This window comes from Carassius gibelio, chromosome B12 (genome assembly GCF_023724105.1).
Source record: "Carassius gibelio isolate Cgi1373 ecotype wild population from Czech Republic chromosome B12, carGib1.2-hapl.c, whole genome shotgun sequence".
In the NCBI taxonomy this organism is placed as follows: Eukaryota; Metazoa; Chordata; class Actinopteri; order Cypriniformes; family Cyprinidae; genus Carassius; species Carassius gibelio.
In genome coordinates, this window is record NC_068407.1 from 6,313,829 (window position 1) to 6,341,166 (window position 27,338).

Consider the following 27,338-nt stretch of genomic DNA (forward strand, 5'->3'; position numbering starts at 1 on the left):
ACAATAAATTCTGCATAATTGCATGCAAGTAACCCAAACCATAATTGTAATCCTAACCATATGTGACCCTGGACTACAAAACCAATAAAAAAAGGTCAAAAAGATGATTAAATAAGCTTTCATCTGATGTTTGGTTTGTTATGATAGGACAATATTTGGCTGAGATACAACTATTTGGAAAATGTGGAATCTGAGGGTGCAAAAAAAATATCAAAATATTGAGAAAATTGGGAAAATGAATTTTTAGCAATGCATATTACTAATCAAAAATTATGTTTTGATATGTTTACAGGGGGTACTTTACAAAATATCTTAATGGAACATGATCTTTACTTAATATCCTAATGATTTTTGGCATAAAATAAAAATAAATAATTTTGACCCATTCAATGTATTTTTGGTTATTACTACAAATATACCTGTGCTACTTATGACTGGTTTTGCAGGGTCACATTTAGTAAGAACATGTAGTTAACTAATATTACTCAGTATTTAAATGTATAATTATACCATAACAAAGATACCTTAAAATAAAGTGTAACCAAAACTTAAAAAAAAAAAAACTAATAATAAAAAATAAAAAATCAGCCAGTTGCCAGGGAAACATTTCTAATTAGATTTTTGTTTCATTTGTACTAAAAAAATTATTAAAACATGCATAGTAGTACTCTAGTTATATTAAAATAACAGGGGAAAATAACAGGAAATAATATTATTGCAAGACTATAACCACATATTTATACGTTTCATATTTTTGTGGTTTACCAAATATAATGATTTGACAATAAATGATCTCCTCGTTGGCTGATTTTTATTCTTAATATTAGGGCAGAAGTGTCCCCCTCAATATCTCTGGTGGATTCCAGCAGCAACTGACATGAATTGTGTGCGTTTAATCTACAGTGACAGCGACACAAAGCTTTTCTCACTCCCACACATCACTGGCAAAGAAGCAATAAACACAGTATGCCACAGACCTCGATCAGGTTGGGGGCGGGAACATTAGAATATGTTGGCTGTAATCATGTTTTAACGGTTTGGCACTTCATTTAAAAAAACACCAGACTAAACTCTGTAAACAAAATGTTAGTGACAACTACGAATGACACAACATGACTAGCTGCTTTCTTCTGGCTGTCGTTTGAACATCAAGGTGGAACAACTGAGCTTCCACAGAGATGAACCGGTTAGTAACCCAGCAAGATAACCCGAGGCTGAGCATTTAATCAATGTAAGCCATGCTTTAATGAATTAGTTCACAAGAGAGATGTATATTTATTGTGTCCCATTTATTACAAGCAGATGAGACCAGTGCTCCGATCACATCTTTTTCCCCAGTGGAAACTAGCTTGACCTATTATGTGGATTAAAGAAAGTTCTAAATTAAGAGCGGTGTTGCTAAGTAACAGATACTTTGGGGACATACCAACAGGCCTGATACAGATTGGGATCTGGTTAAAATCTCCTACTGTGACACAAAATTAGGTTCAGGTTAGTCAGAGGTTTCTTTTTAGAGGACTTGCATGCAAACTGATCTTGAACCTTTGGGGTGCACAAGATACAGAAGCAGTAGCAATTATAATAAATACTTTAATAGGATGTAAACATCAGATATCATTTTGTAAATATAAGCTCTAAAACAGTGAAACGATATATCCACGGATACAGAGTGTGGCTGACATGTAAGCATAGCAAAAACCTTGGGAAAATATGAAGTGCAAAACGTTCTGTGCGATTATAAGGCAGTGGATGTTCACAAACACAATGACAGCAAACCCTCTAATATTTTCATCATGATGAATCACAGTTTATGACTAGAAGTACACCATATGCATACAGCACTTAGTCGACATGAAATCAAAATGATTTACTCTCCACATGTTAATATTGTGAGCAATTCACACTATTCCAAAGAAAAATGTCTGTCTAGGTAGTCGTTCATGTGCTCATCAAGGATGCATTTATTTGGTCGAAAATACAGTAAATACAGTACTATTGTATTACTCTTTATAACTATTTTTTTATATATTAATCTATTTTAAAATGTAATTTATCCCTGTGAGAGCAAAGCTACATTTTCAGCATCATTACTCCAGTGTTCAGTGTCCTTCAGAAATTATTCTGATTTGCTGATCAAGAAACATTTCTTATTGTCATAATTTGGCAAAAGTTATGTTATTCTTATATATATATATATATATAAGGATAATTATTTATATAAATAGAAATCTTTTGTAGCATTTTAAATGCCTTTACTGTCACTTTAAAAAAAGCAAATGCATCCTTGCTGAATAAAAGTATTAATTTCTATAAAAACGGACCTTAAATATTTGATCAGCAGTACCCTGTTTAAATTAGTCTTGTATAATGTATTTATAACAGAGGACCAAAAAGGCAGAATCTTATTTTTACTGATGCTCATAAGCAGCGGAAATACGTCTCATGGAAGACTGATCAGAAATGTTCTGTGGATCTTCAGACAAGTGGTTGAAGTGCATGGATGCAAAATAACACCTGAATGAAAGAAAAAGTGAGAGAAGGTGAACAAGAGTCGAGCTGAAGCACATCGAGTCAGTGTGACATCACACGTGTATCCAAGCTTCACGACAAGCACATCATGTCTCTCCCTACTCTTTCTGCTGCTCTGAGAAAAGACTCTCTGCATCTTGATTGAGTCCTTGCTAAGCAGCGCTGTTCCTGTCAGCAACACTGAGTAACACGAGCTCAAGCGCGAGCTGGGAAAGCCACTAGGGAGAAACGACAAGAGCTGACTCAACACGGCTCTGTGTAACACTGTTTACAAACCAGAACAAAACCAGGGACACAATACACACAGCAGAAATAAGATATGCAGCCGTATAGATATTAGGCCTGTCCGTTTAAACATAAGCTAATTAATTACAATATGCTGATTACTGAATCAAATAAATGTCAGTTACTCCGTTGCTGAGAAAAGCCCCCCAATTAAAAATTATTCAATTATTATAATAGCAAATCAGTGAGTACACATTGTGATTTTATTGTCATATAAATTGTCTTTTATTGTGTGAATTTGGATTAGGGGGAATTATTAATTGTGTCAAAAATGTTATTCATAAACAGTTCACTACTGTTCAAGTTTGGGGTCAGCAAGATATTTAATTAAAAAATAAATAATAATAAATCCGTTATTTTGAACTTTTGATTAATTAAAGAATCCTGCAAAAATGTATTACTGTTTCCATAAAAATATTATAATATTATAATTAATGTCTTTAACATTAGTATAATTCTGAAATATTTCTTGAACACTAAATTATGATGACACAATGATGCAGGAATAAATTGGACTTGAAAATATACTGTAATCGAAAACAGTTATTTTAAAAAGTTGTAATATTTCACAATATTATTCTTTTTGCTGTATTTTAGATCAAATTAATGCAGCCGTGGTGAGCATAAGAAATTCACCCCAAACATCTGAACTGTAGTTAATAATTTTTTAATTAATTTTAATAAATTATAATAATAAACTGACAGCCCTAATATAAATACATTTATTTCTGGAGTTTGAAATGGTCACCTGTTGTCATGCATTCAAAATAACTAAATGCAAACTCACCAAACTTCTAAAGTTTTTAGGATTTTACTTCCCTTTGTGAGCATCTCTTCCTTCATTTAAATATAAAAAGGATATTCTGTCAAAGCTGGACAGCATTTGACAGGGAAATTGTGTATCAGAGAGAGCGTTTCTTCCATTTTTGAGATCTATTCACTCTTTCTGACGCACTGCCAAAGAGAAACCCAACTCATCCCTGAAGGAGGCGTTGAATTCTACAGCCGAGTGGCTCTGAAAATGACCGCCTCTGTATCTGTAGATGTCAACGATTCATGTGCTAACACTCACTGCTCCTACAATCTGACTGCAATCTAGTGTGAAATTGCGTTGTTAAAAAGTCCAATGCTCAAGAACACTCAAGAAATGTTGCCAAAAGGCTTGAAAACCAAACTCTTTCTGAATGATTATTAATCGAGCAAAGCAGTTCTGACTTATTATACTTTGATAATAAAATGATTGTTATTTACATCAGGTGCAATTAGGCAAAAACAAAAAAATCTGTAAACGTCTGCATTTGCACAATAATTCCACATTAATTATGTACAAATATGCATTGCTTTGCTGAGAAAGTCTTTGGACAGTGTTCTCAAGTCTCTTACTTCTCCTTTAAAACAAAACAACATAACCAAATTCAGTCTTGGACATTCTCAATTGAATCCATCTTGTGATTTATACACTCCGAGGTCCACAGTCTAGGTGTCTTTAGCTACATCTGACATAAAGTCGACCAATATGTTCACAAATATATTTTCACAAGACGATTCTCAATGGCGCCAAACCAAACAAGTTTAAGTTGAACATCGAGATCACAAAGAACTTCACAACACACAGTTCTCTTGGCTCTTGTACAAAATGTAAGCCTCCACACCACAAGGGGGCGATATAGCAGTTGTGCGAGATCATGCTACACTGAGCTCTCATCTGGTTGGATGTCCAACTGTGTGTGTTTCCTCTTTTCTAGAATCCTGTTGAGCTCCTCGGTGAAAGAGTGGTAAAGCGGAGACGTCATTTCCGAGTCCGTCTGCCCCAGGAGTACGTAGCTATTCCCGTTCATCTTTCTCAGCATGCTAGGCAGCGTGGCTGACAGTCCGTTGGCGTACTCTGATTCGGGCAGGGGCGGCGGCATAGGAAGTGGTGGCGCGGGCGGAGGTTCCTTACTAGGTGTGGTCTGGATGTCTGCTGGAATCATCTGCAGAAACTCTCCGTCCATCGACAACGCTCTGCTACGGCCCTCCGCTCTGCCATTGCAGTGGCTGGAGATGGTTTTGAGCTCAAAGTGCGAGCTCCTTTTTCTTTCGGTTGCTGTGGTTATGGACAGTGCTTGCTGGGAGTACTTTCTGGAACTGGGAGAGTTGTGTGCACCACAGAAGCTAACATACAGGAGGACCACTGTAAGAACCAGGCAAAGCCCGCCGAGAACAGCCACCAGAGAGATATACATGGCCTCCATGTGTCTGTAGGTCTGTAACTCCGGTCTCGAAGGCAACAGAGCCGGTGGAGGCGACAGAAGCTGCTCCGCAGGAACACTGGAAGGACTCAGAGTTGGCGCAGTTGTGGTGGTAAAGAAGTTTTCAGGTAAAGCCGTCGGGCTTCCTGAGAGATGCGATGCAGGGGGCAGAACGGGTTGGACTTGTACCATATAGCTGCGAACGGGAATCCAGACGCCGTTCTCTACTGCGTAACAGCGGTAGTGTCCACTTTGCTGGTTTTGAGCGCCAATGATGAGGAGGCCGTCAGTGCCAGTGCGGTAGCCGAAGTCTACGCCGTAACCTAGCAGCTCCCGACCGTTCAGCGTCCAGCGAGGGGTGGCCAGGTTAGAACGGATCTCACACTGTAACAGCACATCATCTCCTGCCATCACTGCACGAGTCCGGTGCATGACGAAACCTGACAAAATGTAAGACATTATTAGTCTATGTTTGAAAGTCACCTGACTAGGCTGCTCAGAAGTTATTCACATGCAAACACACCATCGCTTGTAATGTTAGTACAGCCTCTGCTTCCCATCTGGACGTCCTGGATGAGACTGGACCTAAGGGAAACAGAGGTGCACTTATTAAAGCCATTCATCGAAGCGTGCAGAAGATAATGTGAATGTGTTTTGGACATTGTGTCTGAAAATTAACACCAGGAGACTAGTGAAAGCAAAAATTTACTTTAGCAAAAAAAAAATTCACTTTATTCACCAGTTGGCTGTTAACTTTATTAGGAATTCTTACATTATGTGGTTTGAATCACATTGTAAGAACAATAGTCTGACTTCTACTGATGGTGATAGTTTTATTTATTGGAGATTTAAGACACCTAAAGTTGAAAATTTCTCAATATTGCCCATTTGTGTATTTCTATTTAAGACTGGCTCATAATTGTGACTCAATGACTTTCACTTTTTTTACATAAATATGCAAAACAAACATCTACATCCACTGACATAAGAACAAATATATTTGTAAAAAAATTATGCAAAATAAGTTTAATATAAAATAAATATTTAAGAAATATTACATATAGTGCTATCAAAAGATTTATGGTGATTAATCGCATCCAAAATAAAAAAATTGTTTACATAATAAATGTGTATGTATTGTATATATTTATTATGTATATATAAATACACACAAATACATGTATATATGTATGAAAAATATGTTACGTTTATATATTAAATATATTTATATATGATATAATTTATAATAATATTAATATATTAGTTTTTGTTTACATTATGTATGTGTACTCTGTATATTTATTACATATATATAAATACACACACATACAGTATATATTTTTTTAATTTTCCATGTATATATTTATTTTCATATAATTAATAATATAAATAAATATTTTAAATGTATAAACTTAAAATTTGTCTTAAATATATACATGCATGGGTGTGTATTTATATATACATAATAAATATACACAGTACACACACATATATTATGTAAATAAAAACTTTTAGTTTTTTAGATTAATCGTGACTGATCATTTGACAGCACTAACTCTATATGTTAAAAAAATCTAAAATTAAAAATATGTATATAAAATTTATTTACAACATTTTAGGAATGCACTTTATTAAATATACTATATTAACAATTCTGAAAATATTTTCATATTTCACTGATTTTATTAATACTACTTTGTAAAAAATAACAAAAACATAACTACAACTAAAATATGTATATATGCTAGTTAATTTTGAAATAAGAACATCACAGCATAAAATATATCCAATAAAGATAATAAAAATCTTTTTTTTAAAATCTACAATAGAAAAAATATATACTATTTGAAAAAAATATATAAAAAATAAGCAGAGATCATATCCAATATCAGCCAATAAAATGTAATAATGGTTTCCGATATTGTTTCATTACATTGTGCATCGCTTTTCCTTAAATCACCCATCACTGGCAGAAAAATGACTTTTGGACTGTGGTAACAGTATGTGTAAATGTCTAAAATTAAAAACACCAGATGTCTGCTTTTACCTGTTAGCATAAGCCGCTATTTCAGCACACGCTCTACCATCCCAGCCACAGAATGGATCTCGTGCAAACACACAGTCATGACAGGAGGTGTAGCGCTCACAGGATGACAAGGGTACCTGCACCACTCCAGAGGCGGCGCTCACATAGATGCTCTTCTGTTGAACAAAAATACAGCATAAGATTTCTTTGGGATCCATTAGCATTTGTATTATACACTTGGATTTAATGCTGGTTTTTAATGTTTAATACTGTAGGTGCATCATGGGCTACCTGTTTTTGTGATATCACCATGTTATTGATTGGTTGTTTCTCCTCAAAAAGCTGAAGCTCCTCGATGATGTGAACACGGTCTCTGATCTTCACAGCTCTGTGTAACCAGCCCTCATCTGGAGAGAGGCACAAAAACCAAATTTCAAGGCTATGAAACCTAATAAAAGATTTCAAAATATAAAAAATACTTAGTTTACAACAGTTTTCAATTTTAAATGAATGGTTTTCTTCTGAACTTTCCATTCATCACAGTATTCTTAAAAAAATGTATCACAGTTCCCATAAAAAAAAAAAAATCTGTTTTGGATCACAGAAATATATTTCATTTTAAAATATATTTAAATAGATAATAGTTTTTTTTTTTTTTAATAATAGTTCAAATAGTTTTTACTGTATTTTTGTTCAAACAAATGGAGCTTTGGTGAGCATAAGAGACAAATTCTTAACATTAAATCTTACCATCTTCATATCACAATCAAAAATCAATCAAAATTATCTCTTCAAACTCAATATCAAATCATTAACTAATAAAGGAAATGGACCCTTACCTGTTCCAATGAAGAGCATGTCATAGACACGTCCATCCAAGCCCACAACCTGTTTTACAGCGATCTTAGTGTAGTCTGCCCCCCTATGGAGCAACACGGGACGTCCTCCCACAGGCTGGATCTGTCTGGACATTAAAGCATGTCTCTGAGTGAAATTCAGTACGTTGTCAGGGAGATCCCGGGAGGAATTTATGAGCAGGGCCCGATGCTGATCGGTTATACACTGAAGAGAAACAAGGCCACTGTTACATAACATTCTTCAGAAGAGTGAAAATAGAAACAATGCAATAAAAGTCCCAAAGAGCTGGACTACTTCTACATTACAGATACTAGAAGGCAACAGTTTATAGGACTGCTTTGATTTAGTGCATCTCACCGAGCCAGGCCTCGGTTCTGGAACTTTCCCAGTGTATTCCCTCCATTTGGTGTCCTGTAGTTCCATGTACGGCCCGTCAAAAGCTGTCTGGACATCTTTGAGTGAATAGTGACACACTGCAGACATCTTAACATTTCTCCTGGCAGTGAGAAAGAGAATGACATGAGAATGATGAGAAGTATGTTTTCGTTTATAGTCAGAAAGAAAATGTGAGTAATTTTTATTGATCACAGCACATGGTGGAATTTTAAATGCCATTTTCTTTTCACTACATTTATAATAATGATAGCAGGAACAGTTTTATTTTGTTCCAATTATGTTACATTCATTGAACCTGTATCCTTATGGAGAAAAGTAGAGCTTATAAAGCACACAAAAACAAACCCATTGCATTTTTCTTCTTTTCAGCTGAGGGACATAACTCTAACATCAAAAAAAAAAAATTTATGACTCCCTTCAGGCTGATAAAAGGGTTTGCCACTCAGTGCTCGGTCCTGTTTACTACCCGGAAACTGGTTTGATGGGAGAATTTGGTCACCAACTAGTCTGTAGACATTTAAAAGACAATTTAATGTAGCATGACTCTGCATACTCTCTCTCTCTCTCTCTCTCTCTATCCCGATTCTGCCAATTCAAATATTGGCCCAGGGCCCTGTGTACTATTGTGAGTGTCCCTGCTATAGCGAGAAAAACACATGGGAATATTTAGAGATGGCTCTCATGCTAAAATCCTTTAGTCATAAAAAATGTTGAGAATGAAGATAACAGGGTCACATGCTAGAGGATTAATGCTACTTCAGTTCACATCTCATTTAATGAGACTGCAGCACCCCCTCTCACTGTAAAACATTTCAACCCACTAAAACTGAAGGCTATTGTTTAACTGCAGCCTTAAATTAAATCTATCTATCTATCTATCTATCTATCTATCTATCTATCTATCTATCTATCTATCTATCTATCTATCTATCTATCTATCTATCTATCTATCTATCTATCCCTTGCCTTCCTAGATCAATCCTAGATTACATTTCTATTTGATTTATTTTAAATTATATTTCACTACATTCAAGTTCAAATTGCAATTCTGCACCCTGTTTGTTACCATTATTCAAATTCAGCAACTGAATTGAAATTTAAAAGGCATTCACAACTCAATTCTGAATGGTACACAGCCTTTCGCAGGTTCACAAATTCAATCTCAATGAATTTTCTCACCACTCGAGTCCAAAAACACCATACAAGTCACTGTCGTGTACGCTGCTTCCCTCGACGACAAAAACGCTGCGGAGCACGTTGAAATAAAGCTCATAATCAGGAATGGCACACACCAGTCTGGCCTTGAGAAAGGACGTCCACTTCCTCTGAAGAGACCTCTGCCCTCCAATGTCCCCCTGTGAACGGAAAACGAAAACAAAGCAACTGATACGAAAATCTAAGCAAATTACATATAAAATTATGGCTCATATTTATTAACTCAATAGTGTAGTAGGAATAACATGATATACATAATATGCGTATAGTCTGCAGTTCTTTTAAAGCTAACTCCTCAGGAACATGAGTCACACTAAAGTAGCTGTAAAAATATTAACAAATAATGAACACAATATAGCCCCATCTTACAATCTAATGGGATGTGACATAATTGAGTTTAAATGATAAATTACGATTATATAGCTTTGCATCACACCACCCCTGTCAACTTTCAAATCTGAGGTATACTGAGAAGGAAAAAAATATTATCTGGGGAATTTCTACCAAACCACCCCATGGCTTTTTGCATAATGCACATATTCCCTTGAGAGTAGTTCACTTGCATCAAGCACTGCAATGTGAAACTCTCCTGAATTAAACATTCAGCTTGAAATGACACAGTTGTGGGCACAAAAAGCTGTCCTAAATGTGCGAACAGCGTTCTGCTCAAAAACATGCTCCATCTGACTTTAGTAGTTACATGAGGACCTTCAGGCTAATTGTGGTGTCAGTTCACATTCAGGCGAGGGGAAGAAAGACCAGAACGGAGGACGGCTCAAATTTAAGAGTAAAGGAAATAGAGCCTTTTGTACGGTTTCTCCATAACAAAAGTTATTAGCAATGTTGTCACATGATTTAAGTATCAGATATGTGTTTCACTGAAAATGATAGAATGTCCTTCTTTTTATTTCTAAAAATGTACACTGTATATACATACAAAATATAGGGATATATAGTATGTATGTATAGACAAACAATGTCAAAGTTGAAATGTAGAGAAACAGATTACAAAGGAAAAAACGGAGCTAATGTACAATGTTACATAATGTATGCTCATGATGGCTGAGGAAGACATCTGGGGCAAAATAATCATTTCCCTCCTGCTCTTTATTGCAATTATCACAGCAAGGCATGCTTTGTTAATTTGACAGGAAATATTTTCTTAATTAATATGGAATGGATTTATGATGTGTAAACACTGAAAAGCAATATTCAGAGTAGCTTACATATAATTGCTATTTAGACTTTATTTGTGAAAAACACATTTCTTCGACATACATTTTTTTAAGGGTCATAGCATGGTGATTTATAGGGACACTTAGTATTAATAGTTTGTTGCTGTACTTAATTAGTAATTCGATTAACTTTTATTGTTGTTTTGTGCACTAATCTCTATAAGGGTGATTACTGTTCCCCTTGGTGAACCTGCTTAATTAAAAGAATTTCTCACAAAGTCAACAGAAGATTTTTAATGTATAGCAAGTAAGGGTTGGCAAAATTGTTAAGATTTTTTCTTTTTTCTTGATTGAACTTACAACAAAACTTTTGTTTATTGGGGTGAGACAATTAAAATGCTAACAAAGTTTTTCACGACTACTACTAATTTTATTTAGTTAACCTAAAGGCTGTGAACTACTTACTAAAACCATGAGAATTTTTTTCAGTGACGGTCAAGACATTTACAAGATTAGTAATGCTATTTCAAATAATACCGTTAATGTTTCCATGTGACACTGAAGACACTGGAGTAATGGCTGCTGAAAATTCAGATTTGCAATTACTGGAATAAATTACATTTTATAATACATTTAAAAATAGCAAATCACAATTTTAATGTGATTTTCACCATTCAGTCTTGGTAAACATAAGAGGCTTCTTTCAAAAACATTAAAAATACAACCACAAACTTCTGAACAGTAGTCTATAAGCATGGATGTGTACATGTGTGTGATCGGCCATATAGGTGTGTGTGTGTGTGTGTGTGTGTGTGAGTGTGCATGCAGTGTGGCCTACTTTGGACTGGAGCTTCTTTCCCTCCTAACTCAGTACGTCAAACAGTAAGGGACCTGACCTGCTTCACAGAGCCGTTAAGTCTTAGCTGCAGAGTGAAAGCAGGTGTGAAATAAATGAAGATATAACGGTGAGGGGAAAATGCTGGGTGGTTTATCCGATCAAAATGAAGACACTAAATGAGATGAGAGTAATGCAGGTGGGAGAGCATGTGTGGGAGAAGGAAAGCGAATGAGAGAGATAGTTTGGGTAGTGGGGCTCTATCTGCCCGGCAACAGTGGCAAACCATAGAAACTCCAGGAATGTGTGGTGACATGAGGTCAGGCTGCCACTGTCATAATTTTAGCTTATTTGAATTGTCCGTAGGAGTGAAAATGTCTTGTTAATGCAAATTTGAATATCAGATTTGAAAAATACAAATCTGTTCCTCTTCAAAATATATCTCAAACTTTACCTTACACACACGGGCCACCCTGGCCACTTTGGTCTGGCTGGAGTAAGCTGTCGGTTCTATGTTCCTCTCCGTGAAGAAGAAGTAGAGTTTATCATCATCCCCGATTGAGCTGTTGATGCTCTCTCGGATTAACGCTGAGCCGACAAAATCTGACTCTACGAGAAAGCACAACAGCATTAACTGCTGCCCACACCACAATGGACCAATTATGGGCCTTACAGATCTTATTGTGTGTCTGAGAATTTTCAAAGTACAGTGTTTATTGATTAAAATTGCGTGACTCTTTTGGGATCTTGCGTTTTAACTGAATCAAAACATTTTGCCTAAAAGTAGTGAATTGTTAGTGATGCTTACTAAAGCAAAAGTGCTATTACTTTTTTTGATTCTTGGCTATGACTTTTTGACCATCAAATAGCAATGTTTAAAAAAGCACATTAGTAACCATTCTTATTCTTCTTTTCCAAAACATTTTCAACTAACCCAGCAGCCAACTTGTTGGGGAATCGTCTGTCCGCAAATTGGGGAAGGGAAAGTTGCGTCGTATATCAGGGATGTTACGAAACTCATATTGGGAGGCAGAGTACATCTCACCATCTGAAACAGCAAATCTTATAGGTCACACTAGATGAAACCTGCAAGTTATGGAATAAGCTTATGAATCCAAGTCATTTACCTGTTATGAAACCAGTGTAGCCCTTTGTAGGGTCATAAGGACATTTCTCCTTTCCCTCCTCAAAACGCACAAAGGTAAAGCGTGCCACATCCTGAGCAAAACATGAAGATTTATAAGCACCATGCTCAATCTTTTGCTAGAATATAAAACATTTATGATCAAAATTTCTTTGCAATATGAAGTTCAGAATGAGAGAGGTAAACATCTCACTATGTAAGCACAGCGTGGTCTGAAGGCATGCGTCCCGCAGGTGTACAGGTGAGAGTCATTGTATCTGTCCAGGAACCGCACATGATTGTAGCATTCAGTCTGTGATAAAAAAAAAGGAAGAATTTATTATATATATATCTTTATTTTTCAAAAAAAAAACGCAGACTGCTGTGTAGAAAACCAATAGCCAATAGTCAAAAATGTTTATTATTGTTTAAGAGTCCTATTTTGATGCCCCTCATCAGAATACTCCATTTGAATAGTCGTGGCGGATTGTAGATTCGGGAGTAAAATGCCCACTGGTATGATTGGCTAACAGATGTTTGACAGCCTGCGTCCTTCACATATGGCCGCTGCTGTGATTTAGGTTAAAATGCATAATTACTCAGTACATATCAAACTGTACAAACAGACCCAGCAATAGTAACCACGTAATAAAACAGTTACTCACACTTGTGTGGTGCGACATTACTGTCAGATCCAATATAGCTGGCACAGCATCATCTTTTAGTTTCAATGTTTCTGAAAATCTTGTCAAATTGTGCCCTTGTTTGTAAATGAATCCGCAGTGAAATGAAGTGAACAAAGGACCAAGTTGTGACTGACACAGTCTGGATCTTCATTTAAAAAAAAGTAAATTCACTCTTTCCTAACGTTGGAATCAGAAGGAAGGAAATGCAAAGACTGTTTTTCCACAACTTGGCGCTATAAGGCACCTTGTTGTCTTCAGAGCCATATTTATGGTTTGAATTTTGCACAGATCTGCATTCGCCCCTCTTTTTATTTGAATCAGTGCATGAATCAGTGGGTGGGGCTAAACAGGCAGTGATTTTTGATTTCTCATTTCAGCTAGTTGCAAAGGCAACATATCAAAAGAAACTTTGTGATTCTTATTATTTATATCGGTAAAACCGTTTACCGGTACTTTTAGATTCCAGTTTATGCTCTCATAAAGCAGCATTTTTGGATTATACTGGATAATATTTTCCTCTCACTCTCACTTCTTTACACTAAAACCACCATCAGTTTTGCTTTTGTCAAGAAAATCAATGTTCATCTTGTTTTGTGTCAAATGTGCACAAGAACCTTTGAGTATGTGACATATGGTTTCCTAGATGTTATCTACAGTATGTATCACAAAAAAGTATACCTTTTCATTCTTTAGATGTGGTTTACCATTTATATATCCATTTGGAAGAAACATTTATCCAAAACAGCTTAAAAGTGAATTCAGGCTAATCAATTTTTCCAGTATTTGTTCCTTTTGAATCATTCACATGACATTGAGTTGAGCTGTGGGATTTATGGGAGGATATCCTACACATCGAGAATGGCAATACCTGATTGTTCTTTCCTTTGCTCAGGCACTGCCTCTTCTGTTCTGCAGATGCTGCCCATTCAAGCTGTTATACAGACATGAACAACAACTATGATCAGCCCAGCTGCATTAGGAAGAGGAATGAAACATATTGAAAATATTGTGACTCACAGAAACAGAGATACTGGTGTCACTGATGTTAGAGGTGTCCAGTTTGTAAATGGCCTCTCTGGCCCCAACATACAACAACCCTGGTCCGTCCTCCAGTAACAGAGAACTGTAGTTCACTGCAGCTCCACGGAAATGATTACAACCCAGCAGCCCTGCGAATGGAGAAAGAGACCCAGTTAGAAAAACAGGGACAAACATGACTAAATCGTGTCAACAACATAGAGACCCACTCATAGCTCTACACTCATTTGTCTATTATTGGAACTATTTGAACAGGGATGAACAGATGGAGAGCTAAATCATTATCAGCAAGCTATGAATACACTGAATGGCTATAAAGAAAACATGACCATGAAAACAGAATAATAAAGCTTCATTCAGCAGCATGAGAAAGTATGGCATGAACTGCATTAATATGACATAGCTTGGCCACAAACTAAGATCAGACTTCACTGTAAAAAAAATGACAGTATGCTGGCACAATAAAAAGAGTCAGAGAAAGCAAAAAAGGTGCAGTAAAAAGTACAGAATTTAGCACTTCCTGTTTTCATGTGCAATCATAAAGTGTCTTTCTGAGACATTGACATATTTGGGTGGTTTGCTTCCTCAAATTAGGGCATAAAGTAAACCCAGACACATTCTGAAGAATAAAGGACTTGCACTGCGTGCTGAGATTTCCTGCCACATACTGAGAGATGGGTGGGCTATGCTGATGAGACTTGGCAGTATTAGGCCAAATATCAACCATGGTACCCCTCAAATGCCCCTTTCTTACCTCTCAAAACTCCCATCCCCCCAAACACAGTGCTAAAGTCAGCATCAGCAACACTCTACAGTAAATCCAGCATGCAAGCATGGAATACCAAGGTATTTGGGACTAGAAATTTAAAGAGAATTGTGCCCCATCATATTTTCCATTATATTTTTAAACAAAGTACAAAAAGAAAAAATTGTTTAAAGACTTAACACCGGAATAGCATACCAAAATACTCAGAGAGATGCCGCTACTAAATCATCAACACAAAACAAATAGTGTGACTAGTATATTCCTGATTACAGAATGAATAGCACTGATTGGTGAATCAAAAGCATACAGAGTCTCTTTCAAGGAAAATCAGATTTTTGCAGCATATCTGAATGCTTTTTATTTGAATGGAGAAATCCTGAAATCTCAAAAACTGCTTGCCATACTTACATTTAAAGAATATTTCAAATTAGCAACAAACTCTTAAATAAATTGTCCCATAAATGTTGTTTCTTATGCTTAAATAGCATTAAAAAAAGCTTTTATTTTAAGTTGGTCCAGCGAACGCACTTGTGCAGCCCTAAGTTTCTGTTTCTATAACAACCAAAGCCTCTAACAGCAACTGCATGACATGATGACTATTAACAGCTGATTGGCTCTTTTTCTGTAAGGCGTGGCTTTTTCCACCATATTGCCAGTAGCACTTTTTCCCATTCATAATAACATGAGTGCACTGTTTTGGTATATCTACAGTTTCTAATACAGAGCAACCAGTGTTTTCATTTTCCAAATGAATGACTCTTATGAGACGATTCTTCTTAATGAACCAAAACCATATATTTATCAAAAGCATACAGTGCAACCAGTGTAGTCCAGTTTCCAACTATAGCTTGGACTTACATAAATATAGTTACAGACTGGTAATTTATATAACATTGCATAAAGATGCACATTATGAGCTATGATCATTAATACTAGTAACTTTTAAAACAGCACAACAAGCAGTACTCGTCTAGTGTCTGAGCTAGCATGAAAATAAGTGACAGTATAAACCAAAAAGTTAAGGTCATGAGGCTCTAAACTGTCAATCAAGGAAAGGTCGGAACAGACCTACGGGTTGCTGTGCATGGGGGATGGCCAGAGGCTAAAATTACTCATAACAGGAAAGAAAATATTAAGTTATGCAAACATGATTCAAGACTTCAGGCTAAGTGACGACATTCTGTGTGTGTTGTTAATCCTTGTGTCTCACTGTGTAGATAGAGAAAGATAGTGACTGTAACACACACACAGTGATCAGTGCAGATCTGACGATAAACCAAGGGATCACACAAAAGCCTTTGAGCTCAAAGCACACTATGTGTCCTTGGACCATGTACACACACAGCCACTTACACACACACACACACACACACACACACACACACATACATCCACAGAAATACCATTACTACTTTTATAATCACTTATCAGAACTTAGGTTAAGCGAAAAAGCAGAAATTTTAATATACATTTCCAGCAATAATTAGAAAGCCTTATATTATGAACATTTGACACGTTTGTCTCTGGAATATTTGATTTTAATTAGTCAATCATGGCAATATGGTCAAATATATTTTTAGCTTGTTTTCATATGAAGAACTTGATGCTGATTGTCTGCTTTTTTATTTTTGAGATGGATTTCTTTGATTAGAAGTGCTATACAAATAAGATAATCTTAGGCTTAAAAAAAATAATTTACTCTAGGATAACATACACACTATGTATAAATAAAATACATTTTCATCTGTCTAATTATTTGCAGCACTGCATGATCACAATTTCTAATAATTCATACCATAAAGGCTTATAAGGGTCTTATGAAAAATAGCCTCTGGTCTGCTAGTGCCCTTCCACACCAGCCTATAAAAACAGACCGACTCTGTGCATCACTGAGGGAACAAATCCATGAGCAGAGTCAACACAGCGCCCAAGGCCTCCTGTTGTATTCTTGCAGTGTGTGTGGTTTGTTTACTGTTCCCTAGAATGAACACTGGAACCAAGTTTCAACCACACAACCATCGTGCCAAGCTGGTAATATGCAAATTGCACATGCAATGTCTGTATGAACTTGCATTCTTCTTATATTCAAGTATAATTGACTATGAAGATATGACATATGAAAAAATGACAGTGTGTGGGTGGCTGTGTTTGGCTCAAGGACACACTACAAGGGTTAAGTGTTGTAGCTCTCACCTCATGCTACAAACACATGCATCTTTGTAGCATCTGTGTATGTGTGTGTGTGACTTGACTGTTGACTCACTCCAACCATGGTCCAAACAAACTTGGGCGGGCAGCCGCGGTGCTCATGTGTCCAAATTCGAATTGTGTTTGCTAGGGGGCTAGCGCTGACTAAATAAAAACTGACACTGGGTGAGAACAGTCAGCTTCAGACGTGATCAACATTACACAACCGCAGTCATGCTTCGTTATATTAAATATATCTAATCTTATTAGTAATTTCACAGTACCACTACATACTGCTTTAATAATAACAGAGATCTGCATTGTACTGTGTACCAAAATAAAGTAATATAAGCACAGATCTTTCTTCGGAAACTTGAGTTTTATATTTGAAAACATTAAAGTCCACTATACTTTATTAAATGACTTTACATTTAATAGATGTTTTTCGTCTCAATTCATTGAAAGTGAGATAATTATAGATCTGTTTCAGTAATCTTTTGATAAACACTTTGTCAAAAAAGCAGTAATGGTCATTGATTGGTTCCAATCCTTGGCAGAGAATTGATCATCAACACTGTGGCAAAGTTCAAACCAAGTGCAAACCAAGTTCCCAGTGATTAGTAATCACTCAAAGTGAGAATGCTGTCAATCACAGGTGACCTGGAATTCTAGACAAGTGTGTAAGTTCTAGTAAGTGTGTCTGAATTTAATTAATACTAACTAGGGGTGTAACGAGATCTCTTGGCACGCAAGATCTGACTGTTCTCGCGAGAACGCGTTGATATCCTCCCAGCTCTTTCAAATATATTTGCATTACACTGGCCCTTTCACCAGTGGTGGTATGTAAGATATTTTATGTTCACTCAAGTGGACTCATGATAAGTGGGAAAATTACACAGTTTAGTCTTTATCCAGTCATAAAAACAGAATTCACAGCTTTACGCGGAATCTCATGGAATTTTCAAACTTTAAATTAATTAATCATTTAAAAGTAAAGACAGATCATTACACTTAATTCAACTCACGATATGTACCTGTAAATATATAGCTGCTAAATTCAATTTAAATATGAATTCTGCATGTTCTGCGTGTCTCTGTTAATGAATGGCGCAGACACGAGTTTCATTTACTACACAGAAGCATGCCTGATGCTTGCGGTGATTTCAGCATCTGCGTCTCTCTAAATGAGGATGGAAACACAGGAACAACGTCTCCAAAACTGCTCTGAGAGTGACTTCATGAGCATTTTACCGTTTGATTTGAGTAAAACTAGCATCACTTACACAGAATTGTAAAGGTATTGGCGGCAACCCGTTAAAATAAGAGTCCGGTCACGTTACTATTTTTCAGTAAAATATACATAGCCAGCTATGTAATCTACTGCTATGCAGTTACTTCTACTACTACAAAAATGAAACACGACATTTTTTCCGTGGTTTAATTTTAAAAGTAAATCCCCTTTGTTGGTAAAATTTTTTTTTCAATAATTAAATGATTAAATGACAGTTAAATGTGAAAATGTATGTTTCATGATCAATTAGACATGCTTTTTAATTGATACAATTTTATTTAACTATTAAAAACGAGTTGAGAAAAATAAAAACTGAAAAAAGCAATAAAGAAAAATCAAAATCGAAATTAATTTTGAAAATAATAATAATAATAATTTAGGAAAAATTAAATGGATTTCATAGGGCCCTAACTATCCCTCAGCCTTGCTGCGCCCCCCCAGTTTGGGTACCACTGCTTTATTACTTTAAATACATACATTAATCGTGTTAATTATATATACTTTTTTTTTTTATTAAAGTGGAAATCAGTTTACAAAATAATAAACTTGAATGAGTGGTTCACTTCCACTTTAAAGGGATATTTGTGTTGTTTATTTTTATTTATACTATTTATCATTTTTGTGCAATTACTTGTCAGTTGAGTTTGTGGCAAAGCCTTCTGCAGTGTTTACATAATGATTATTACGGCATAAAATGTATTAAAATAGATGTTTAATTTCAAAAAGTTGATTTCAAAATGTTGCTGGTTTTCTATTTCTCCCTATATATTTCCTCATTGATGATTTCTTAAAAAAAAAAAAATCTTGTCTTGTCTCTCGTGAACCCAGTCTTGTGTCCAGTCTCGTCTAGTAAGATAAGTGTCTCGTCACCCCTAATACTAACCAAATTCTGTCTTATTAAGAACATATTCTTTTAAAGGTTACCAAGTTAGTTTCAATTCAAATATTGTACTAACCAGACAGTATGCAGTTTCAGACATAGCTAGTGTCTTAAAAAAAGTGTAACATCTAGTGTTAGCATGCTAATTAACAGTAGTAAAACAAAATAATATAAGAAAAACATCTAGATAAAAATAGCCGATTAGTCAACCATCGTGACTCATAGTTATGACGTAATACATAAAATACAAAAAGAACTTCAAAGAAGGAGACAGATGTTTTAATGTTGTTTCTTGTCAGGGAAATTTGTTTTTTTGGTTGGAAAGGAAATCAAAACTGGTTTGAAAAACGACCAGGAAGCATATGTGTGGGGAAAAAACAAAAACAAGTAATTCTTTCCCAGAACAAAAAATCCATCTCAGACACACTGAACCCTTTTTGCATAATGTAAAATGTAATCTGTAGCATAGTGCCAATGTAAGCAACCCCAAATGTGTGTTTATTATTGATGTTATTTCTGTATTAAAAGAAAGAAGTAGATGGCACCGCTCAAATCCTGTCACCAAGACAACAGCAACGCCCACGCAGATAAAACCCCCTCCGTCAGAGGGCTGGATTCCGTGGTTTTGGTTTATCCTGCCTACCTTTTATGAATCCCAGAGGAAAGCGTTTACTCTCAAAGCATGTTTAAAACAAACAGTGGATGTTAGATGTGTATTTTAAGTCCCTTTTCTGTAAACCTCAGGGTTTTCAAGAAATATTACCTTTCTGCTCGAACAGTAAATATAGATCTAGCTTTTTTCCACAGCAGTTGCCTCGACTGAAATCTGTCCTGACCTTACACGATAACTCACATACTGTGATTTTGTTTAGAAAACTTTCAACAGAAACACACCTTCTGACCAACGAATTTCCAAGACTGCTTTAGTTGTTTGGAATAGCTGGATAAGGATTTATTTTATAGAGATTATTCTCACAAAGGATTAAATATATATATATATAAAACATACACATGTTTTAGAAAGAAACAAATGCTTTTATTCTGCAATGGTGCATTAAATTATATAATTAAATTTAAATTAATAAAAAATAATCTATAATAATATTGATTTTTTTTAAAATAATATTATATTAAAAATAGTTCCATTGCTGTTAAAATAGAAAACAGCTAATTTAAATTAAAACGTTAACTTATCTATTTTAACAAATTAATTAATTAAAATTACTGTACATGGAACATCTTAAGTTATTATACATTCAATATACAGCCATGCAGCAGACAGATACAAAAATCTCTAAAGACCCTAGATGCACTTTTCTCCTTGTCCTGCTACCCCAGATGAATTACACATGTATACATATTTCATTTCAGAGTTACTTCAGGTCTGCTAAGCAGTACTAAAACCCTCGAGAAAACACACCATGTACTCAAACCCACTACAGCAAACCATTACAACAAGTCAGCACCTTATGTTACACCCACAAAATTATCTCTTCTTGAATTCAACACTGTAGCTCTCTCCTCGAATAGACATATTGTAAGACAAAAGCTTGATTTAGCGGAGATTCAACACCCTTACATACATGTCTGTACACTCCTACTTCTCCTTCTGTATGCTCTAGCTCTGTCTCTCATCCCAAGAGAGCCTAAATATAGGTCAAGGACTAGAGTCAACCAGGGCAAGGAAAAAAATACAATAATGAATGCAAATTAAAATGAAAAGATCTGCAGTGTCTGAGCACAAATGAACCGTATGAGCCATTATGCAGCAGCAAACTTTAGCAACACTTCAGTTTAAGCACCTGAGTGGGTAAAGATGTCATAACCTTCTCAATCATTTTACAAGTATGTCAATTATCTTACATGCAATTAAGCAAAAAAAAAAAAAATGCTTTCCCATTTCAAATTCTCATCATGCATAGGCTAATTCCACCTGAAAATGTGAACACTGGCTCTATGGTGCTAGCAAAACATTGCTCTATTTGTTTGAGCATCCTGACCAGCCAGAAATAGTGGCTGGCTTAAACCATGGTGTGAGTCTGTGGTGATAAATACACATTTATCTTCATCAGTGCAGTCAGAGGGCAAATCTACTCTTATGAGAACATTCAGCTTTAGAAAAAGCTTGGGCTTTATTCCAAATTGCAGACATTATTCATCAATGACGGCTATTAATGTTCAACTACAGTTATTGGGAACCCATTTGGTGCACAAAGCATAAAGACAACAAGCTTTGACAGATTTAGGAGCATCGGTGAGGTCTGGTGCTGATAAAGACCGGTTTAATGAGTTTGTTCAGGCCTCTCAAGGTTTTCACACAAACCGTTTTACTAGTTACTGACTTCTTTGAAACACCACACACACCTTTGGCAAGTAGTAGCCACTATATCTCAAGGATACAGTTTAAAACCGATTTTCTGCTGAATAAGAGTTCAGCATTTATATGGAACAGAATGCTTTTGTAACATTGTAAATGTCTACTGTCACTTTTGATCAATTTAAAGCATCCTTGCCAAATTAAAGTGTTAATTTCTTTCCAAAAAAAGAAACATACCTGTACACGATCAAATTCGTCACACACTGAGAGCCCACGTGGTAGTCCAGGCTAACCTCACAGAAGTGAATGTGACCTAACCTCACTTTATATTCTCACGGCATCTGCTGTGTGAATCTTATGAACTGGGCCAGGACAAGTGAGAAGGGCTGTTTAATAATATCCAGAGAACTTCCATAGCCTCCAGCACTACAGGCAAAATAGTGCCAAACACGCCAGTGAATGAAGCGAATATACCTGATACTTTTAATGACTATGGAAACTAAGTAGGCTAAATGATAAAGTTAATGCTCTCATGATGTGAAATTCAATGTATAAAACATTAATAAAATAATAAGCTGTTAGACCATACCAGTTGCATACTATGTAACACTGCAATCAGATATTAAGAAATTATATGATATGAGGAAACTGAAAAATCTAGAACTCACAAAAAGCATTCTCAATTCAGTTCTAAATGATGCACAACACTGAAATACATGTAAAGAGTTTTACCTTTAACATGTACAGTTGTCCTGGGGGTGACATCCACATCAAGAACCGGTCCAAATGGAAAACCCCAAATGATTGGTATTAGGTATCCAAGCACAATCAGCATGAAGCCGAGCTGTTTGGTCTGCCGCATGATCAACAGGATGTACTGAGGTTCTGCTGAGATCCAGGCAGGTTCCTCCAGCAGTACTTTGCTGAAGATAATGTTGTTGTGTAATTGATGCTGATTCACTAGAACAAGCTCCCGCTTCCAGCAGTGCAGTCATGGGCTGCTAACTCATCCTTCCTCTGTCAAAGGTTTCCCGCTGCATTGGCAAGAAAAAATGAGTGAGTCTCTTCCTTCCTGAGACACACATCAAGAGCAGATGGCTTGATGAGAAAACACGTCATACACAAATGCATCCACTAAACATTTCATAGTGCAGTGTACATCTACTGTATCACATGCTATTATCAAACTACACAGAGTTATGAAAAAGCCTAAGGCAATCGCATAAAAATGTGCAAGACTATTAACATTCCTGTAGCTGGTACAGCGTGGTGCTTGTTTTTTGGGAAGAACACAAACTGATGAAATACATACAAAACGTTGGATAAAACTGCATCAAATGTAAAAGAAACAAACTTCACTTTCCAAGAACATGAAGAATATAAGATAGCAATAAATGCTTAATATTAAAGAGCTGACTTCGAATAAAGCAAAACAAAGCTTTCGCTTGGTCACGCTGAGGTCTAGTCAGTCATTTTCAACAGAAAAATTGCTGAAAATGTACTCACCCCCATGCCATCCAAGATGTAGATGAGATGAGATGGAGAAATTTTGCATTGCATCACTTACTCACCAATGGATCCTCTGCTGTGAATGGGTGCCGTCAGAATGAAACTTTAAACAGATGATCACAATAATCCAACAACTACAGTTTTGCAACAAACAAACATATCAAGAAGATTTTAACGTTGCTTCTGGTCAAAATATGAGCTCTCTTTCCATAACATTGCTTTCTTCATCAAAAAAGTAGTTTTGTCTGAATCAGGAGAAAAATGTGCACAGATCATGCAGAATTTACAAGCAAAAATGGTTCAAAACAGTTAGACACTAAATAGATTGTGATGTGAAAGGACAACAGGGGATGGACTTTTTCACTGCTACTGATATTATGGATTATGGAATTTCTGATTCAGCCAGAAGCGATGGTTCAAAGTTAAAACATACTAATGTTGGATTTGTTTACTTCAAACATGCAGCTTTTCACTTCACAAGATGTTAATTGATGAACGGGAGTCATGTGGATTGCTTATGAATGACTGTATTATTTTTATAGGCTGTTTGGACTCTCATTCTGATGGCACCCATCCACTACAGAGGATCCATTGTTGAGCAACTGATGTAATGCTGAATGTAAACTTAATTCCATCTTGGATGGCATGAGTGTTCAGCAGATTTTCATCTTTGGGTGAACTATTCCTTCAGAATATTTTTTTTTCTGGCATGATGCACTATGTGGAGGATGCACATTTTTTTTTGGCTCTGGAGAACTGCCTCAAAAGCAATTTTTGTAGCTTTTGATTCACTTTATAGTGAGAAAACCTCATTTCAAAACACTTGGTGAGTCACAAAAATTCTTTGTATGAGGTATTGCTTAAATGTGTTGTCTAGAAACACCATTATTTGATGGTGGAATGGATATGGATGCAGTGGATATAGATACAATAGATGCAGCCACTATATACACCATTGAAGTGAATATAAATGGTTTTGCTTTGCTCCAATTTCTTGTCCCCCACTTGAAGGCTGCTTGGTTCATGCATATCACTTCATCTATTCAGACATATATTGTACCATAAACGCAAAAGCATTAACACCTCTCCTGTTACAATAAGCACCCTGCTCGGGGTAGTATGGACAAGAGACACGTCAACCTGATCACATCACAGGCTGGGAAAGTAAATTTGCCTGCATAATACTGTAGTAGATAGTACATAGAGAAGCATCAAGCGCAGAGTGTCATAAAGGGATCATTTCTGATATAGCCATCTGTCAGTTGAACAATATAAATACTATATATCCAGTCTGACATTTCCACAGATGGTGAAGAAATACCTCCAATCACACAAATGTGGGATCTTATGGCATATCTCACTAATTCTCCATCTGCACTTAATCTAGTCTAGCTGCACTGACAGAGTCGTGAGAGATTTTGACTTAATAAGAATTTTCAAGTCTAATTTCCAATACTGATTACTGCATCCTGAAATGCTACTTATAATTATGCATGTCAAAACAGTTCATGCATCCATTCCATCAGACATTATAACTAATTCCCCTATGTAGGCTGTACAATAGGTTTCTCCTGTATGCTGAGATAAGTAAAATAACATGTTTGATTTGACAATGGAAAGAATGAATCATTCAAGAATTCATTAGGCCTTCTGAGTGCGTTAGGGACAAGATTACTGTTAGACCAAGTTACTGTTACTTTGATGCCATTAATGAGCACATTATCTGTCTTACTTTGGTTAATTAAATCAAATAACAATGGCACTGTTTCTGAAGACGTTTTCATGGTTTGTTTGTCAAACTAATGCTTATAAGAGTTAAGAGAACCCTCAAAAGAACAAGACAACGGTGTAATCACTTCTGATAACATGGACTAACTAATAATAAATATTACCCACTCCTACCATACTCTGGCACGGATATGCAAATTGACTTGTATTATTATAAAGTATATAAAAAAATAATCATTTAATACAGCACAGGCAAAAAGGACATAAACAGTATTAATCCAACCTCTAGTCCAGCTAAATACAACACAAATCAAATGCATACTAAAAATGTATTAAGTCTACATTTTATAAATAATTAATATTAATTTAGCAGGGTTGTATTTATTAAGTTTTATATAAGTAGACTTCCTAATAAAAATGCTACATTGAAGCAAATCTGAATTATATGTATTTTTCACCCCCTGGGCAACTTCCAGTAAAAAGAAGAAGCTCAAACTGCTTTCTGTGATGCCTCTGATAAATCACTCAGAACCGTTCACTTTATACATATCAGGTTTCAGAGCACTAGATTTGTTGGTGCAAAGCATACACCTGCAAAACACATTTACTGGATAGATAGATCACACATAGATCTAGATTAGATTGCACACCACTGCAGTATTTTTAAAGGGCACTTCTGGCACTCATTCCCAGTCACCTTCACCTGCGTGTAGCGATCCCAGCAGGCTCCGCTTACATTACAAACAGATTATGCGCAAAGATACCTACTAATGACAACTACACAGATGTAATAAAAAAGCGTTTGCAAAATGTTAAGGATACATCGCAAGCTCTGTAGTTAAATTACCTGACTGTTTCAGAACAAGTAAGCATCAGTCATCCTGTGTTTCCACTGGATTCCCTGTTGTGCTGCTAATGATGCCTTTGCTTCAGTGATCTGACTGTGTACTGCGCTGCAAGCTTGCACGCTCCTCAGAGCAGTCCCAGGTGAAGCCAAGCCACGCCTCTCTGGGTAATATTCATGAGAGACCACGCCCAACTGCTTTGTGTCGCAATGTCACTTCACTAATGCATAGGTTTAAATGATCTTATATTATTAAAGTTTTTGAGAATGCAACGGACTTGTGCATTCATCAGAGATTTTTGTACGACCATTGCGACACGGACACAGCCGTTTCATTTGTATCGGTTGCCATCTAGAGGTTAATATAAAAAATGCAGCATGTCAGGGCACGCCGGGGCTAGTTGTCACATGGGAGGCAGGACGTAATGGCTGTATTTCAGTGACAAGTCATTACTTGTTTTTTCTAGCAGCGATTTTTTTTCTTAAAGTAATGTTAGATTCCATTTTCTTGCCCTTTTAAAAAAAGTCCTCTATAAAATAATATCAATTTACTCTAAAATAATACAATCTTATTTGTGCTTATTTGGATAGGCCTATATATAAAAAAAAATTACACAATATATATATTTTGCTTGAAGGGTATATTTCAATGTTCCTGTTTTGGAATTGTTTCAAGTGTTTACAATTTTACTATGGAAAATAATTTAAAATATTGTCGAGTTATACATACATTTAATAAATAATACATAAGCCTATATTTTAATGTGGAAAATGTCTGACTCTATTTTCTTCATATTTATGGTATTTTTTATGGTTTAACATAAAAATACCAAATAATGTGACAATATAAATATATATATTAGTCATGACTGTAAAGTATATGTTATTATTCTGTATACTACAATACAAAGCTAAATTCATACTGTTTAATTGAAATTAATGCTATATATAATCATGATAATTTATCATTATATAATATAATTAAAATATAATTTGGTTTGGCTGAAAAAGGCCTCTGTAAGGCCTGAGCTTTACTTTATTTCTATCTTTATTTATGAAATTTCTTATTACGTAAATAAAAATAGGGTAACACTTTATTTTAATCTGTTCTTGTAACACATATTACATACACTCACTATAATAAATTAGGCTATAAATATTCATAATTACATGCAAGTAACCCTAAACCAAACCCTAATCCTAACCATAAAGTACAGTTAATTAATATAACTTAGTGCTTAAATGCATAATTACACTGTAAAAATGACACCTTAAGATAAAGTTTTACCAACATTAGCTTTAGTTTCTCGCATGCCCATACAATATAAAAAAACGTGGCCATTATCAGCTTGGAATAGTGCATTCATGTTTGCATTTCCTCCTTATTTATTTTACAGACTTTACTGCTATTGAAAATTA

At 35.6% G+C, this 27,338-nt stretch overlaps 1 protein-coding gene across 3 annotated transcripts; it reads right to left on the reverse strand.

Moving 5' to 3' along the window:
• Positions 1 to 1,573: 1,573 nt before the first annotated feature.
• On the reverse strand, positions 1,574 to 26,058 carry LOC127969517 (semaphorin-4G). 3 transcript variants are annotated; one of them, XM_052571534.1, is made up of 15 exons: positions 25,923 to 26,058; positions 22,571 to 22,872; positions 14,377 to 14,528; positions 14,228 to 14,290; positions 12,888 to 12,986; positions 12,678 to 12,768; positions 12,485 to 12,598; positions 12,005 to 12,159; positions 9,505 to 9,680; positions 8,287 to 8,425; positions 7,911 to 8,133; positions 7,363 to 7,478; positions 7,093 to 7,247; positions 5,569 to 5,630; positions 1,574 to 5,485 (listed from the first exon to the last, which is right to left on the reverse strand). In XM_052571534.1, the coding sequence occupies exons 2-15, from the start codon at positions 22,698 to 22,700 to the stop codon at positions 4,503 to 4,505; spliced, it is 2,658 nt and encodes an 885-aa protein (XP_052427494.1). In that variant the 5' UTR covers positions 22,701 to 22,872; positions 25,923 to 26,058; the 3' UTR covers positions 1,574 to 4,502. The 3 variants fall into 3 exon arrangements, with proteins under 3 accessions (XP_052427494.1, XP_052427493.1, XP_052427495.1); XM_052571533.1 differs by having other exon boundaries at positions 22,571 to 22,910; positions 25,923 to 26,032; XM_052571535.1 differs by lacking the exon at positions 25,923 to 26,058 and adding an exon at positions 23,345 to 24,545.
• Between the last annotated feature and the right edge of the window lie 1,280 nt (positions 26,059 to 27,338).

Coding starts and splice junctions, on each gene's coding strand:
- LOC127969517 (XM_052571534.1), bottom strand. CDS start 22,700: ATGCGGCAGACCAAACAGCTCGGCTTCATGCTGATTGTGCTTGGATAC. Junction 14,291..14,376: donor ACACCAGTATCTCTGTTTCT/GTGAGTCACAAT, acceptor TCTGTATAACAG/CTTGAATGGGCAGCATCTGC. Junction 5,486..5,568: donor TACTAACATTACAAGCGATG/GTGTGTTTGCAT, acceptor ACATTTTGTCAG/GTTTCGTCATGCACCGGACT.